The sequence below is a fragment of the Dendropsophus ebraccatus genome, chromosome 4 (genome assembly GCF_027789765.1).
Source record: "Dendropsophus ebraccatus isolate aDenEbr1 chromosome 4, aDenEbr1.pat, whole genome shotgun sequence".
NCBI classification, from domain to species: domain Eukaryota; kingdom Metazoa; phylum Chordata; class Amphibia; order Anura; family Hylidae; genus Dendropsophus; species Dendropsophus ebraccatus.
Window position 1 is genome coordinate 119,703,334 of NC_091457.1, and position 18,563 is coordinate 119,721,896.

Consider the following 18,563-nt stretch of genomic DNA (forward strand, 5'->3'; position numbering starts at 1 on the left):
TATAGGAACGGTGATTGGAGCACTAACCAATTAGGGATGCACTTTCCGCTATATCTATAACAGCCAGCGCACGCGTCCTAGGAAGTGGGGACACGCACACCAGTCGGGACAGTGAAGAGCTGGACCGTGGAGCGGTAAAGCACTCCCGGGGACGACAGAGGTGGCGGCATCGGGCATGTCCAACCATGGCATCCGTGGGGGGAAAGGGGGAGAAGGAGCGGGTGCAGCGGTGGCCTGGAGCATGGGGAGCCTCCGCAGTCCTAACATTAACCGACCACGAGCAGTGGGTATGGCCGACAAAACTATAAGGTGTATGGGAACCTTAAGTCTAGAAAGTCTTCAGATATTATACATTATATCATATTTATTAATCAGCCAGATACACTGTGATAAATCTGGTGCCATCACAGAATATCCATCTTATTTTGCAATTTAAGTAAATGTGGGCCAATGAATCGCATCAAGACTATTGTTTCTGATGGTGGCTGCTGTAAAGCATCATTCTACATGCTGTTAACAGAGCAGATGCTCGGGCAATGTGGCTAACCCCATGAGATTGCACAAGACATGAAATTAAAAAAAAATCTGAAGAAAAAGTAACACATTTGCCCATTTATCAATCTGTGTAAAAAACTAGTGTAAAACTTGCCCCAACATCCCTTTACAGCTCAGCTGTCATTTTACCCGATTGGCTGCTACGGGCAAATAATACCACATTATGTTTTACACAGATTGATAGATTTAGACCATTACCTTTAAAAAATTAAAGTTTTGATACAAATTCTATTGGTTGGGCATGTTCTGGAGGATGGAGAATTATATATGGAGTATTATCAAAATACCTTGAACTTCTTTACCATAATGCCTGACAGCCATATATACGTATGTCTACTCCCAGAAATAAGACCTAACACTCAGCATTCAGTGTGATCAGAAAGCGTATTTAAAGCACAGAACAGCCAATCCCCATCAGTCCAGGAAGCAATAACCACCGGTGCTGTGAAAATGATTAATCCACACGTAATTATGATCATGCAATCATTAGACTCTTCCCTAGTCAGTGTCTGGATATATCGCACGCATCCTTATTGAGATACAAGATACACCAGTGTTACCAGATTGGATAACAGATTATTCTTGGTCCATTTCGGCCAAGAAATGTGTTTCCATTGTGGATAATTTTTTTTACAGTTGTTTAACTGTAGTGAATAGTGGTTATAATCCATCATATACCAGTTGCAATCGCTTCTTTTTTATGGGTATCTGAATTACTAGAGGGCAGTTTTCCTCATCCCATTATGACTCTCACTTGGGGTCGGGAAGGGATACTTCTCTTTTAAATAATGAAAAATATTGGTTTTTATCTCAAGTTTTTTTTTGTTTTTTTTTTCCTAACCACCGCTTGCAGTTATGACTACACTCGACACCTTAGTGGTCAGTGGTGAAGGAGGGAGGGGGGCAATCATAAGTTTCCTATCTGGCCCAGCCATTTCTATTTACACCACTGACTGGATTAATGTATGGTCAGTATTCATGGACTAAGGGCCCTATTCCACTGGACGATTATCGTTCAGATTATCGTTAAATCGTTTGAATCTAAACGATAATCGTTTGGTTGAAATGCAGTTAACGATTAACGACCAAACAAGAAATCGTTGATCGCTTTATAAGACCTGGATCTATTTTTATCGTTGTTCGTTCGCAAAACGTTTGCAAATCGTTCGCATTGAATAAGACATTGTTCGGTCGTTCGCAATAGATACGAACGCAATAGCGAATAAATAGCGAAGAAAAACGATCGCAATTACGATCATAAGTAACGATTATCGTTCAATGGAAATGAGTGAACGTTTTCAGGTCTTTCGCAATAGCGGTCGTTTGAGATCGTTAATCGTTAACGATTATGCAAACGATAATCGTCCGGTGGAATAGGGCCCTAAGCTAAATGTCCAGTGAGAAAATGAAGAGCAAAGAAAAGTACATGGCATACCAACTAAAGGCTCTATTCCACGGAACGATTATCGTTCGTATTCGTCCGATATCGGCCGCTACGGCCGATAATTGTCCCGTGGAATAGGGTGCAACGATCAGCCGACATCGTTCATGTCGGCTTATCGTTGCAGTCGCTTGTTTTTCAACATGTTGAAAAACAAGCGACTGATATAGCAGCGAACTGCTGCCGTCGCTCCATTGAATAGGAGCATCGGCAGCAGACGCTGCTATATCATATGGGCTGCCCGGACGATCAGCGATCACCCAGGCAGCCCCCCCGCAGCTCCCCGCCACCCCCTCCCGCACTCACCCGCTCGCTGCTGCCGCCGCGCTGAGTAGCGGCGGCAGCGAGCGGGGAACGAGGAGCAAACGAGCGCTGAGAGCGCTCGTTTGCTCCTCTAACGACCCGTGTAATAGGCCCTTTAGTGAAAAAATGAGATATTTTATTTACCCGTACATATGTATGGTGACGTTTCTGCTCACTCCTGAGCTTCCGGTGGAGCTTATTGCATTTCTATGTAACTATGCATATAAATTAGCCAGAGCAAAGTGGCTGCACAGAGTGTCTATCTATCTGGAGGACCCAACACATCCTGTGCTGTTTGATACTAAATTAGCCCTGTGGTGGCGCTTCAGGAAAACAGAACACCTGCTGCTATGTTTCTGTTAAGATGTAATTAGATCTCTAGCAAAAGAAATTTGCTAGATCTCTCAATGTTGTGCCAGGTAAAGACACTCAAAAGTGGTAACGTTTTTTTGTAAACCCAATCTTGCACTAATATTTTATTTTTACCTTTTAATGGTTACACGTAATTTGCCAAGTGGGTGGGGCCAATGCACTGGCAGACACTTTATTGCCCAATGGCAAAACTGGTCTTCCTTAATACCCCCCTTGTTCCATATAACTAAACCTCTTGTATGCCAGTTTTTTTTTTGTTTTTTGTTGTGCAAGCCTAATTTTGACTTTTCTGTGTTTTACTCACCTTTGCACCTCCTCCTTCAAATGGACCTGGCTTCTGTATAAAAGGGCTGTGGTTTAAGTCCTTTGCCACATTTCTTATATTCAACTTTTAAAAACATCACTACAATTTTGCATGACTCCACGCTTCTAAATAGGTTGGCGTATGAACCTTAAAAAAATTGCATTGATAAAACTCTTCAAATTCTACATATATTGCGAGGCAATTTGATAAATTTTGCCCAGTTGAAACCCGGGAAAAAGGGACGTTTTAAAAAAGGTGTGAAAAAGTCAAAAACTCAAGCATGCCTTTGGCTGTATCCATGTTTTCCAGGACTCCCTAGGGCTGCATCCAACTTCTTCAGCCACCGGTATTCAAAAACCGAACAATTGGAGTCTCCATCTCTAGTCGCAAAGGATAAATTCTCCCGTTACTCATCTATTTTATTGTACACTAAAAAAATTATATCAAAATTGGTTGATGTTGATTTTTGTGGCCTGTCTAATATATTCTAATAAGGAAATTACTTCTTTTCGATTCTTCTCAGACATTAAAGCTCAATGTAAAGTATAAGAACAATCAGTCGTTTCTGTGTAATACAAGTGTTATTATTTACTTCCGTCAGTCCCAAATAATCCGTCTTTATTGTCTCCAGAGAAGGAGCCTGATCTTGTTTCTCCCTGATAAAGATGCATTGTGTTGCCTTTTACTTTCTTTGGTCTAAATCTCAATGTGTGAAATTAAATCTATTCTTAAGCATGGAGAATTTTCCAGTAATTAGGAAGCTAGATGTCCCCGTGGTGCCCAGATACTAACAAGCTCCTGCCGATTCTCATCTAACAAGGAATGAAAGCTTCTGTAGCCAACAACTCATTTGAGTTACAATCAAAAAGAAGGGATTACACAGATGATTTACAAAACTACAAACTGGCTACACATAGTTAAAGGGCCACTACGTCTAAATTCCTCACCTACTAGTACTCTTTATGAAGAGAGTATGTACATTTTTAGAGGGATTTCACAATAGGGAGGTATTGTGGACGTCCTGACAATCATCACTACACTTGGCCTTGAAGTGGCTGATAACAGGGAACAATAACTGAAATTCAACTAAACAACACGAATAAACAACTCAAACTTTGGTGTGAGTTTTGATAAAAAGACAAAAAAAAATGGTTGGGTAAGACACATAGGATGAATTGTCTTTACCTAGGCCTCATGGTTTGAAGACTGAGGCGATATTAATCATATTCATAATAAAACTATCCTCTGAGACTGCAAGAAGCGAGCGCTCACGCAGGTAAAATCCTGAGATGTAGATAATTGTTTGAAAGCTCTGAGTTGTAAGGACATGAAAAATAGCAAGGAAATCTATCTGGGGTGTAAGCTGCACAGGAACTATTACATATTTAAAGGTAGAGCCACAATTTTACAGTTGTTTTATAGGGAATGTTCAGTGTAAGAAAGTATTATAAAGGGCTCAGACTGGCTTCAAAATTAAGTTATACTCATCTGCCATGACCCCCCCATTCTGACAATGACAGTCCCTCCTCCACATCTTCACACACAGTAAATGCCCACATAGCCAATCACTGGCTACACCAGAGACTGCATCAGCCAGTGATTGGCTGAGCAGGTATTTCCTTTGTGTTGAGATGTGGAGAAAGAAACTCTGTTCATGGGAACTGGGCACCATCAGAACAGCAGTGGTAGGTGAGTATCCCTTTTTTTTTGCTTGTTTTTAAACCTTTTGAGAAGAATTTTCTAGCGTTAAAGGCCATTTACAGGCCACAAACAGATTCTTATAATGTATTACATGACTTATCTTGTATAGTTTTCGAGTTGTAGCCTGTACACTTCAGAGCTGCATTCACAGTTCTGCTGGGTGTCACTGGGCCTCACAGATTTACCCCTAACAAGTATAGTTGAGACATTTTTCACACATCAGACTACCTGGTGTAAATTACAATTACTAAACACAGTGCAAGAGCTTAACTTGCAGATACAGAATATCAGCTCTGAAGCATGCAAAATTGTTAATGCAGCCCTTGCTAGCTCTGTATCTTTACACAAAAAGAAATATAATTAATAAGATCGGAAGATGCAATGCCATCAACACAGACACCCATCATACACTTACGATATTTTCTATAAGTTTCTGGTCATGCTTTATGACTAGAACTTTATTCACTGTATGCGTCAGGAAGGGTCCCAACACATACAATGACGATACCCATAGACCCTATTTACCGGACATATGATAAAATAATGTGCTTTGGGCATATTCTAGGTCAGAATATTCTAGTATACGTACTTGTGTGCATTGAGCAGTGGGACAGACTGTGATATTCTACAGTATAACTCGAGTATGCTCAAGACTGATTGTACGGCATTGGATTAGTAATGGCTGAAGAAGTTGGATGCAGCCCTAAGGCTGTCTGGGAAACATGGATATAGTCATAAAAGATATCCATGTTTTCCTAGACTTCCTAGTGCTGCATCCAACTTCTTCAGTCACTGGTAATGTCGAATGATCGGACTTGAGCGTGCCTAAGCTGCGTTCATCTCTAATGTCCGGTAAAAATAACTATACTGATCGGTATTTGTTCTTACTATGGAGTCCTGTGGGCGATATATACCTATACAATGGTATACAGTGTAGCCTTTTATCAGAAGTTCTTCCTATATGTACCTCCTATGGAAGGCAATGTACAGTACAGGTGTAAATGGAGCCTTACTAATATACCCAAATGTGGTTTACAACATCCACTGGGATTTGTAGTACCTGTCAAACTAGACAGTGCTACAGAAACATGGCCACTTTTGCCCCACTCTTGTCTCCAGTTCAGGTGCAGTTTGCAATTAAGCTCCATTTACTTCAATGGAATTGAGTTTCAAACCCCACCCAAACTGGAGACAAGTTCTGCAAAAGTGGCCATGTTTTTGTAGCACTGGATAACCCCCTTAAAGGGGATATCCAGCGCTACAAAAACATGGCCACTTTTTCCCCTACTGTTGTCTCCAGTTCAGGTGTGGTTTGCAATTAGGCTCCATTTACTTCAATGGAACAGAGTTTCAAAACCTTACCCAATCTGGAGACAACAGTATGGGGAAAGTGGCCATGTTTTTGTAGTGCTGGATCCAGTGCTACAAAAGCATGGCCACTTTCTTTCAGAGACAACAGGACTCTTGTCTCCAGCTCAGGTGCGGTTTGCAATTAAGCGCCATTCACTTCAATGGACTGAACAGCAAAACCCCGCCCAAGCTGGAGTCAAGAGTAAAGCTGTCTCTGAAAGAAAGTGGCCATGTTTTTGTAGCGCTTGATAACCCCCTTAATAAACTTAGTTCTGAGAGAACTAGAAAGCCATAATTTCTCACATATTGGGCAATGTACCCAGCACTGTACTGTGAAACACACAGATCTACTTTATTAATCCTCTAAACTGAGGCTTCTTAACACTGCAGGGGACAGAATGCTCAGCTTTACACTTCAGCTAACTCCTGTGGTAAAAGTGTTATCCTCTCTGCAGGTGCCTATGTTATTTTGGTGTACAGACAAAGATGCTATAGGATGCATGATTAAACCAAGGAGCAGATGTAGCAGAGCTGAATCTGAATGTTTGGGAAGGACCTATGTAAAAAGAAGGTATGTACATTAGATAGTGGGTAAAACTGATGAGCCCCAGTGTCGCCTACAACATGCAGGTTCAGATCATCGAGGGACACGTTATTTCAGTGGAGTGGGGGAGCCAGCTATGATCGGCGATAGAATCTGTCATTTATATTTCCCAGGCATCAGCCCCTTCTGAGACATTAGTTTATCTGTGGATGCTGCGGACATCAGGACACATATCCAATGTATGTAAACAAAGGTGACCATGCGCTTTTTGACGACTGTCTTTTTATTTGTGATTTTTTTTTGCAATAATAAAATTACTTTGTATCATCATTTATATCAGTTTGGAGATACGTTACTTATAGTGTACAGCTTTTTCTTCTTTTGTTGTGGACATATCCAATGTATATGAGAAGCAATATAACGCACAGCTCTATGACTAACTTTGCTGACATAACAAACTCGGCTCTACTACAATTCATTCCTGCAACAAACCCAACTCTGTGACATCTGATAAACTCAGTACAGCTACATCAGGTAAATGACAACTTTGCTACATCTAACCGCCCCGCTGTATCACATAAACTTGGCCCCCGTGACACGGAATAATATCGCTGATACTGCTCAACATCAGAACTGCTACATCAGGTAAATGACAACTTAGCTACACCTGACTCCTACATATAGAGGCAGTACTATGAGAAACTGATTGCTAGATAATAAATCACATAGACAATAAAAAAGTAATCTAATGCAAGAGACGCTCTGCACATAGAGGATGATACTCTGCAGAACTCAAAGGCAAAAGTTCTCAATGAAACAGACTCCATGCAAAAAAAAAGTGCAGATGTAGCAGAGCTGACTTGTCATTTAACTCTTAGATACCGCACCATTCGTTATATGTAATGACTTCCTAACGTGAAGAAGATTAATTAGATTTCCACATCCCTGAGATGGAAAAGCACGTACCTTGAGAACTTCCATTGGTACCTGGGCAGCAGTTGGCAGGCTGGTGGACACGCTGACGTTGATGGCTGGTGTGTGACTGGCTGCTACCCTCTGCTGCATGAACTGAGCCGCCTGCTGCTTCTGTTGCTGTTCACGACGTTCTTGCTCCTGCATCTGCTCACGCATGAGCTGCTGGCGTAGCAAGATCCGTGATGTCATATTGGAGGAGCTTAGTGGAGGCTTGGACGCTCCTGGATGCTCTGCTGAGCTGCTGTGAAAAGGCAAGAGATAGACTCCTAATTAGTTGGGAACATTATCGCTGTGCACAAAGCATGGGCAAAGGGGTCTGCATTGGCCTTTATACACCCAGACCATTCACACAATGCAGCGTCCAGCCGCTTTCTGCCCTGTGTACAATCTGGGAGCATAACAGTGGCCATGAAAGGGTTAATAAAAGGCTCTGCTAGAAATTGAAGAAACACAATGTATACAACCTAATGATTTTTAAAAACTAAACTACTTCAGAACCTTACAAGGGGTCGTGCTCCCCTATAAAGTGATAAAACAACATACTGTTATAGCTAGAAGTAATATGGTGGAGAGACAGGTTGACAAGTGGATTGCCTAGAGTGTGAACATAGTTTTAGTTTTAGGCTGGGTTCACACTATGTTTTTGCAATCCATTTTTTATCTGTTTTTACAAGAAACAGATGGAAATCTTATGCATTTGTGTACATCCGTTTTTCCATTGACTACCATTACAAAAAAAAAGGATCAAAATGCATCCTTTTTTTAACGTACACAATTTTTTTTTTTTTTATAATGGAAGTCAAAGGAACAATGGATCAAAACAGATGCAAACAAATGCATCCATTTTTCCCATGTTTTTTTTTTGTAAACATAGTGTGAACCCAGCCTTACCATATCATCAAATATTTAGAAAACAAATCTATGCACTTCTATTTTTTGAATACCTCATAGTGCATACATAATAGACAGTTACAGTGTTCCCCCTAATAGACAGTTGGTGTTACCAATATAAGGTGCATACATTTAAAAAACAAAATACAGCTTGCTTGGGGGGTAAAACAATGATAGACCCTATACTAACCTTGCTGAGTCCAGCAGTAGCCCTCTAGTCAGCCCCAGTGCCTCTGTTTTTTTCACCCAGATGGCGCTCTCTCCCGCCTTTCCTAATGATGCTCTGAAGACTGCAGCTATTCACTGAGGCTACTATGAGAACAAGGGGAGTGTGTCATAAGGGTAACTAAACAGAGGTTTGGGCATGACTGAAGCACCGGTGCTGGACAGCATGGTAAGCAAAGTTTAGCGGACTATTTTAGCGGACTATGTCCTTCAATGGATTACATAGCCCACTGATTTTAATGGAAGCTATGTACAGGGGGAAAAAATTGTCTTCAAATAAACTGGTGTAAGAAAGTTATCTGTAAATTACTTTAAAAAATCTCAAGCTTTCAAGTACTTATTAGCAGGTAAATAGAAGGACTTGGCACTCACCAGTAGGTATTCTTATTTATTTAAGTGTAGCAAGCATCAATGTTACAGACAGGACGCGTTTCGGCCAAGCATGGCCTTCATCAGCTAAGTCTATAGTCTGAAGGCCATGCTTGGCGAAACATGTGCCGGGTCCTTTTTTTTAACTGCTTCTTGATTTACCCACCACGTGCACCACCCCACTGTTGGAGTGCCGCCATCTCTACCTACTTTACCTTCAAGTATTTATCAGCTGCTGCATGTCCTGCAGGAAATTGAGTTTTCTTTCCAGTCTGACACAGTGCTCTCTGCTGCCACCTCTTTCTGTGGCAGGAACTGTCCAGAGCAGTAGTAAATCTACATAGAAAACCTTTCCTGCTTCAGTTCCTGTCACAGACAGAGGTGGCAGCAGAGAGCGCCATATTAGACTAGAAGAACTGAAAACACCATTTCCTGCAGGGCATACAGCAGCTGATAACTACTGGAAGGATTTTTAATAGAAGTATCTGTATAACTGAAACCAGTTGATCCCAAAACCCCCAGCACCCATTTTTTGCACCATGATCTCTAGTTTTTATTAGTATCATATTGGTGTGTTAAAGATCAGCAGACTCTATGAGAGGAATCACATCTGTCAGGATTGAGGTAAATATTATAACCCTGCCTCTAAGGGAAAGATCAGTACCCCCAGTGTCTCACTGCGGGGCTCCTGGGACACTAATATGTGCGGGGCTGTTCATATTGAAGTGGCCCCACACACATTAACACTAGTGATGTAGCTATTTGATTGAATACTACACTATTCGAGCTATTCGTTTTTGTTCGAATATTCGAACGAAAACGCAGTAAAAATATGATTCACCCTCCCACTCCGCTGGCTCTTTTTTCCAGCCAATAAACATGTGGGGAGGGGGGGGGGTAGACAGGCACTAGGAATAGGCAGGACTTTAACCCCTTAGCGACCCATGACGTATCTGATACGTCATGGTGCCGCAGGGGGTGTTCAGAGCAGGGTCCCGCCGGGACCCCGCTCTGAACGGCACCGATCCCGGCTGCAATCTGCAGCCGGTCAGTGCCTCTATTAGCCGGCGCGGGTCCCGTTGCCGCGCCGGCTAATTAAGCCCTTCAATGCAGCTGTCAAACCTGACAGCTGCATTGAAGTGCTTTCCTCCGTGCATCCCTGGTGTCTAGTGGGACGGATCTCCCCCCCCCCCGCGATGCGATCGCGGGGGGGAGATCCGTTCTTCTGCTCGTGCCGGGCCTCAGCGTCGGAATGACGCTGATCCCGGCTCGGCAATAGATTGCTGTGGCCTGCAGCAGGCCATAGTAATCTATGACCGATCTAATGGATCTTTGCTGTGTATATACACAGCATTGATCTCTATGAAAGATCAGTGCTATGTATATACAAGCCTCCCAGGGGGGCTTCTAGTGTATGTAAAAAAAAAAAAGTAAAAAAAAGTGTTTTTATTAATAAAAAATCCCCTCCCCTAATAAAGTCCAAATCACCCCCCTTTTCCCATTTTATAAATATAAATTAATAAATAAATAAATTAATAAACATATTTAGTATCACCGCACACGTAATCGCCCGAACTATTAATTAATCACATTCCTGATCTCGCACGGTAAACGGCGTAAGCGCAAAAAAATCCCAAAGTGCAAAATTGCGCATTTTTGGTCGCATCAAATCTAGAAAAAAATGTAATAAAAAGCGATCAAAAAGTCGTATATGCGCAATCAAGGTACCGGTAGAAAGAACACATCATGGCGCAAAAACTGACACCTCACACAGCCCCATAGACCAAAGGATAAAAGCGCTATAAGCCTGGGAATGGAGCGATTTTAAGTGACATATATTTGTTAACAATGGTTTGAATTTTTTACAGGCCATCAGATACAAAAGTTTTACATGTTATATATCGTTGTAATCGTAACGACTTGAGGAACATGCATAACAAGTCAGTTTTACCATAGAGCGAACGGCGTAAATGCAAAACTCCCCGAAATAAAAACAAATTCGTTTTTTTTTTCAATTTGACAGCGCAAATGATTTTTTTCCGGTTTCACAACATATTTTATGGAAAAATTATGCCTGTAATTGCAAAGTACAATTGGTTTCGCAAAAAATAAGCACTCATATAAGTCTCTAGGTGAAAAAATGCAAGCGCTATGGACTTTTAAACATAAAATGGAAAAAGCAAAAGCGCAAAAACGAAAATTGGCTTTGACCTTAAGGGGTTAAAAAGAAGCTTTAACTGTGATTGGCTGGCTAAACTACGTCACCTACTGAGTATACAAATAGGTTACTTAAGATTTGTGTCACTTGCTGGTGGGAGCTAGAGAGGGAGAGACTGTATACCAGGGAGAATTAGTTTTTACGTGAGGTTAGGTAGGAAGGGACCCCCAAAAGCCCTAGTTAGGGCTAAAAGTTTAGAAAGCAGAGATTTGGAAGCTGTTTTGAGACAGTGTGTTTAGGGTCCTATTAGACGAAGCAATTTTTAACTTTAACCAACAAACGATAAACAATTGCAAACAAGATTGTTTATCGTTAACCTGAAATCATTCACCATATTACGCAGAATTATAGCCGTTAGTTCCGATCGTTATTGCGAATGCTACCACGATCGTTTACTCCATATGATCCCAGCAAAACATTGAACAATGTGCAATTACACTGAACGAGTAGTGAACAAATGCGGAACTTGAGCGAACAAATGTGGAATTACAGCAAACCATTAGCAAACAATTAGCGAACGATTAGCGAACAATAGTTAGCAAACGATACTCGGCCCGTGTTATAGCATTGTATTTCATATAAAAAACAGGCAAAAAGTAGAAGTAAATTGTAAAGATGTAGTATATCACCTTCCATGCTGATTTAACATTATTTATTGGTGATGACAGAGCCCATTTAAGGGGAAGAACATGTACCCAGTTTTAGGTCTCCCCAGGGGCGTAGCTAGGGGTTCAGCCTAGGGGGGGTGAGTGAGTCTCAGTGGGCCCCCAACCAATTATGTTACCCATAGGGAACTTCAGCAGATGACAATGCTTTCCCAATAATAAAGGGTATTTTCTACTACATTATTCGTAGTGAACAGGGACTGAGAACAGTGGAAAATACTTTCTACATTTCACATATATCACCATGTAAAAATTAAAGGGGCTATAAAGCTTTGCAAAAACATAGCTGCCTTTTTCCAGAAACAGCGCCACTCTCCTCCAAAGCTTGGATGTGGTAGTGCAGCTCAGTTCCACTAAAAGAGAATGGAACCAAGTTGTGATAGCACACACAACATAGAGGAAGCTATGGCGCTGTTTTTGTTTTCTAATTAGCCGTCCATCTATTCTTCTACCTCTTTATCTCATATCAGGGGCGTAGCTAATGTCTCCTGGGCTCTGGTGCAAGAGGTCAACTTGCCCCCCCCCCCCTTTCCAAGCGATGCTATTGATAGATAGATAAAATCTCAAGACTGATATTACCAATACCACCAGTATATAGGAAATATTATCACCACAAATATTGCCACCATACTGTTACTGACCAAATTCTGTATACGGAGACCAATATTGCCAATAATACCAGTATACCAGTTAGAGGCAAATATTACCGCCACACCACAACCACTACCATATTGTTGCTGACCAAATCCTGTATACTAAGATCAATAAAACACAGTACCAGATTACAAGTAACAAATATTACCACTGTATACTGACTAACACCACCACATACTGACTAACCCCACCGCTGCTACTGAATTATACCACCACATACTGACTAACACCACCACTGCTACTGATTAATACCACCACATACTAACACCACCGCTGCTACTGAATAAAATCCACTGTACAAAGATCACTATCACATACAATCTCATACAGTCACATAGAGGGAGACCCAGCTCTATGCAGACTCTTTACACCATATACATTACAGTGCAGATAGATTTAGTGATTCACAGGGGACGTCTTCTCTGATCGGAGTTCTTCCCTTTTCATTTTCTTCTCCATCTGCCCTGGGCTGTTATGAGAACTTCTCCGAGCCACGAATCCACCGAATCTGCTAGACAGACAAATTAGGCTCCTCACTCTGGCACCATCCTCATCTCTATACTAACTGCACATCTGTACTGGCCCCTTTACACCCTCGTTTAGTGGGTAGGCTGACACTATGAGACCCCCTTATAGTATATGCCCCCTCTGTGTGTTCCACTATAGTACATGCCCTATTGTATACACCCCCGTGTAGTCCCCCTTATACATGGCCCCCATGTAATCCCCCCTAATAGATGGCCTTCAAGTTTCCCCTTATAGATGCCCCCCCAGGTAATACCACTTATAGATGGGCCCCCCAGGTAATACCCCTTATAGATGCCCCCCCAGGTAATACCCCTTATAGATGGCTCCCCTCAGGTAATACCCCTTATAGATGGCCCCCCCAGGTAATACCCCTTATAGATGGTCCCCCCAGGTAATACCCCTTATAGATGGCTCCCCAGGTAATACCCCTTATAGATGGCCCCCCAGGTAATACCCCTTATAGATGGCCCCCCAGGTAATACCCCTTATAGATGCCCCCCCAGGTAATACCCCTTATAGATGCCTTGGGGGGGCCATCTATAAGGGGTATTACCTGGGGGGGGGGCATCTATAAGGGGTATTACCTGGGGGGGCATCTATAAGGGGTATTACCTGGGGGGCCATCTATAAGGGGAATTACCTGGGGGGGGCAATACCCCTTATAGATGTCCCGCCCAGGAAATACCCCTTATAGACAGCCCCCCCAGGTAATACTTCTTATAGATGGCCCCCCCAGGTAATACCCCTTATAGATGGCCCCTTCAGGTAATACCCCTTATAGATGCCCCCCCCCAGGTAATACCCCTTATAGATGGCCCCAAAGGTAATACCCCTTATAGATGCCCCCCAGGTAATACCCCTCATTGATGGCCCCCAGTCTGTGCAAAAAAAAAAAAAAAAAACAACAACACAACTCACCTGACAACTCACTCCCCCGCCGTGTCTCTTTCCTCCTGCAATTCGGTCTGGCTGGCGGCTGGCGCGCAGCTCCCCCGGTCTGTCCCATCCCCGGCAGCACAAGCATCAGTGAGGGCAGTGTGCGTGCTGGGGATGTTACTTCTGGCACGGGACACTTACTATAGACGCACCCTGCACCGGAAGTACTTCCCCGGCGCACACTGACCTCACTGATATTTGTGCTGCCGGGGGAGCCGCGTGTTAGCCGGGGAACTTGTCCCAGCCTCCCTCTTGTGACCGCAAGCAAAATCCTGCTTGCGGTCACAAGAGGGAATGGGAGGGGGCAGTGCGGTGGCAAGGGGGGACCTCGTGGGCGCCCCCCTTGGTAGCGGCCCGGTCACGTGGCAACCGCCGCGACCACGGTAGCTATGGCACTGTCTCATATCTATCTTTCTAATATCTATTAGGCAGCATGAGGACTACACCATAGCTGATGGTCAATGACCAAATGAGCAACATCCGAAGGGGTTTCCTGCAGTACCAGTAGAGTAAATGTATAGTACAAATGCTGGGTAATAATAAATAGTCCCATGCAGTTCAAGGCAGCTATACTAAATAACTTATATGCAAAAAAGCCAGACTACTGCAACATAACTAAATGGAATAATTATTTAACTAATTCATAGAAAAAATGCATGACAATACATTAAAATGTAGGAGAAATCAGCCGGCCCGATAATCATGGTATACAGGGTATATGAGAGCAGACCATTTATGCCTCCATGTAGTATTTAGACCCAATTTTAGCCCTCATATAGTTTTCAAGGTCCATCTGTGCTCTCATATAGCAAAAAGGCCACTATCTATACCCTAACATAGTAAATTATCCCTCTTTGTTGCTCCACATAGAAGATAGACCCTCCCTGTGCACCCCCATATAGTAGTCAGGCCTCTCTGTACCTTCATGTTGAAATTTAGTTTCTCTGTGCATCCGTATGGTAGTTAGGCCTTCTCTGCCCCAATATAGTAATCATTTCCAATTTCCCTCTGCTTCCATGCAGTAGTAGTTAGGGCCCTCTGTGCCCTCATAGACTCCCCTCTGTGTATATATCTAGTATTTAGACCTCTCTGTACAGGCAATCCCCCCAAAAAAAGGTAGTATCCTCCGTGTAGGCACCCGCTTCAGCACCATCTCATGTAGGTAATCCCCCAGGTATATCTTCCCCATGCAGCCACCCCCTACCCCAGCAGTGATCTCTTTGGTAATCCTGGTGGTTAGAGACCCCGCCCACCACCACTACCACCACCACCACTGTGAGTAGACTGTACCTCCAAATTAAGTACCCCTGTTCAGTTAGCCAGCACATCCCATATCCTAACCCTTATATATAACATCCTTCCCAGGAGTTAGCCCCACCTACCCACATAGGTCTCCTCCTCTATAACTGAAGGAAAAAAAGCTGTACTTAACTGCTGTGCAGTTGCAGTACTGTAGTCTTCTCATGTCAACTCTCTCCCTGCTCTCTGAGCGCACGAGTGACATCACTCATGTTCTACAGCTCTAAGGGAGGGAACCGCCTCTTGTGGCCACAACAGTGATTGGCAGCGTAGAGAGCCAATGCTTTCCTAGCCTTGTCAATCATCCTGCTGCATTCAATTGTATGTTCTCCTCGCATACAAGCCCATACAGCTAAATGGTCAAAGATAACATTCAGTAGCCGTTTGGGCCCCCCAGGAGCACTGGTTGCTGGCCAGGGGCCACCTACAGCCAATAGACATTTGATAAATGAGACCTGTCCCCCCCCGTGGCGGGGTGACAGGCTCCCAACCCCCAGCTAGATCCCCTTATACTGACATCATCTTGCCGAGTCCTGCTCCCGGAGCCGGTCTCAGGACAGAGATATCCTGGTCAGAAACCAGCGCACACACTGTTGAGATAGGTCCGGCATCCATAGAGAATGAATGGAGCCGGACTCATCTCTGCAGCGCGCGCACGGCTTCATTCATTCTCTATGGACGCCGGACCTATCTTCACAGCGCGCGCGCTGGCTTCTGACCAGGATATCTCCGGCCCGGGATCGGCTCCGGGAGCGGGACTCGGCGAGATGAGGTCAGTATAAGGGGATCTAGCTGGGGGTCGGGAGCCTGTCACCCCGGCACGGGGGGGGGGGGGGATGACAGGTCCTCTTTAAGTCTGTCTGAAAAAGCAATAGCTTTTGCAGACAGCATTAATTGGCCAAATCCTCAGTGGGCCCCCTGCCTGTGTGGGCCCGGGAGCTGCCGCCCCCTCTGCCCCCACCAAATTACGCTACTGGGTCTCTGTACAGTGACTCACCATGACTCACTTTGAAATGTAATGGGGGTTTAAGAGTAATCATATATCTAGAATATAAGAACATCCCTGACAGTTTATATATAAGAACATCCCTGACAGTTTCTTCCTGCCTTGATGGCCCTGGATTATTGGTCTCACCCTGCTGCTGCAGATAACTAAAGAGGAGGCAGGTAATATGAATGCTATTTACTAATTGTTTCATACTATTTAAAGAGGACCTGTCATCCCCGGTGCCGGGGTGACAGGCTCCCGACCCAGGCTCCCGATTCTCTATGAGCGTCGGACTCATCTCAGCGGCGCACACGCCGGGCTTCCCGTGGGGATATCTCCATCCCGGGACCGGCCGAAGAAGCGGTACCCGGCGCATTCAAGTAAGTATGAGGGGCTCTAGCGGGGGGTCAGGAGCCTGTCACCCCTGGGCTCCGCACCGGTGGTGACAGGTCCTTAAGAGCTTTTGGACTGTAATGTTACATACTGAAATAGGGTCCACTATAGGGGTATTTATACTGTACCTTTACATTAATATTGTGTATGTAATTTATTCTCACTTGCCCCTAATAGGATTTCTATACAGCTTTTTATTACTTCTTTTTGTTCAGCCATGTTCCATAAACATATGTAATTTATTCTGTGTATGCATCAGTCCACGTATTGGTGTTCTTGTACCACTTCCTATTCAAAAAAATAAATAAAAATCTGTCACTGATCTGGATCCTGTTACAAATTGGTGGTAGAAGTCTATAGAGCAGTAATGGCAAACCAAAACTTCTGCAGAGTCAGAGGATCTGTTACCTGCTGAGTGAGACAAAAGCAGATAGTGACACAGAGACAGGACTGTTAGTCTATTGTTGTAACACCCTAGTGCTTTCAGTACTGCTCTATAAGGGTCTCCATGCTGCTGCTGCGTCTGAGGGTGTGCTATAGAGAAACAGAGGAAAATGATATCCTCTTGTGTGTGTGCACAGTGTATGGGAGACATCATAGTCATACTAGCTCAGAGACTACTAAATTAAAGATAGAGCCTTTAGAGGCGTAAAGTGGTGAAAATGCTATAAACCATCGAAGCTTAAAGTTTGTTTAAAGTGCAGAGACCATTTAAAGGGGTATTCTACTCAGTATTTACTTTTAATATGTTGCTGCCCAGGTGCAGAACATAACAAACAGCCCATTCTTACTTCTCCTACAATGTCCTCCAACATCAACTTCGGTCCCAAGTTGAACTATCCTGCCTCCACTTCCAAAGCAGACTCATCTGACAATTACCCAATGAGACGAAACAGTGCCGCGGCTAGTGAATGGCAGAGCGGGCTGTCCCTACCAGATGAGTCCATCTAGAAAGTGGAGGTGGGATTGTTCAGCTCAGGGACCTAAGATAATAATAATAATATTAATAATAAAATTAATTTGTATAGCGCCAACACATTCCGCAGTGTTTTTTCCCCATACAATACAGAGGTTACATTTATATTATTTTATATAATAAATTAATAAAAATTAATAAAGATACAAAGGAAGTTAGAGACTGCTCGCAAGAGTGTACAGACTGGGGGTGACACGAGAGGCAACAAGTGCTTTATTTGCCGATGGTCCAGCTATTGTACATAGAATCGCAAAGTGCCCATAGGTGATTGGGTGAGCCAGTCACCTGTCATTGTCTGAGTACAGCTAAAAAGTACATGACACCTAAGAAGTTATAGAATAGATGGAGAAGGGATAGCAGAGAAGAAACGAGATTAGGAATGTTCGAGATTAGGAATGTTAGGGAATGTTAGAAGTGCACTTAAAAAGATGAGTCTTGAAACTGTGGGTGTTGGAAATGAGTCTGAGGTCTTTTGGTAAAGCATTCCAGAGAACTGGTGCAGCACGAGAGAAGTCTTGGAGGAGGGAGTGAGAGGTTCTGATTATGGAAGATGTCAGTGTAAGATCATTAGCAGAAGGTAGAGCACGGGTAGTATGAGGGGCAGAGTTGTGGAGAGCTTTATGGGTGAGGAGTTTGAACTGAATTCTGATTGGAGAGGGGAGAGCTTAGAGAAAGGAAGACCGATTAGAAGGGAGTTACAACAGCCAGGACGAGAATGGATCAGGGCGACAGTCAGAGTCTGAGCTGTGACAATGGTGAGAAAAGGGCGGATTCTGGAGATGTTTTTGAGATGTAGGTGACAGGAGTGTGCAAGAGCTTGGATATAGGGAGTGAAGGATAGATCAGAGTCTAGCATAACCCCCAGACATCGAGCTT

General features: G+C 43.5%; 1 protein-coding gene across 9 annotated transcripts in view; it reads right to left on the bottom strand.

The window, feature by feature from the left end:
- The window catches only part of MITF (melanocyte inducing transcription factor), a 227,513-nt gene that overhangs the window by 75,862 nt on the left and 133,088 nt on the right, over positions 1 to 18,563 (bottom strand). For 5 of the 9 annotated variants that reach the window (XM_069966899.1, XM_069966897.1, XM_069966896.1 and 2 more), the window contains exon 2: positions 7,537 to 7,786. In XM_069966899.1, coding sequence (XP_069823000.1) covers positions 7,537 to 7,786 — 250 coding nt within the window. The remainder of the gene's footprint in view (positions 1 to 7,536; positions 7,787 to 18,563) is intronic. The other 4 variants (XM_069966907.1, XM_069966898.1, XM_069966895.1 and 1 more) reach the window with 1 other exon arrangement.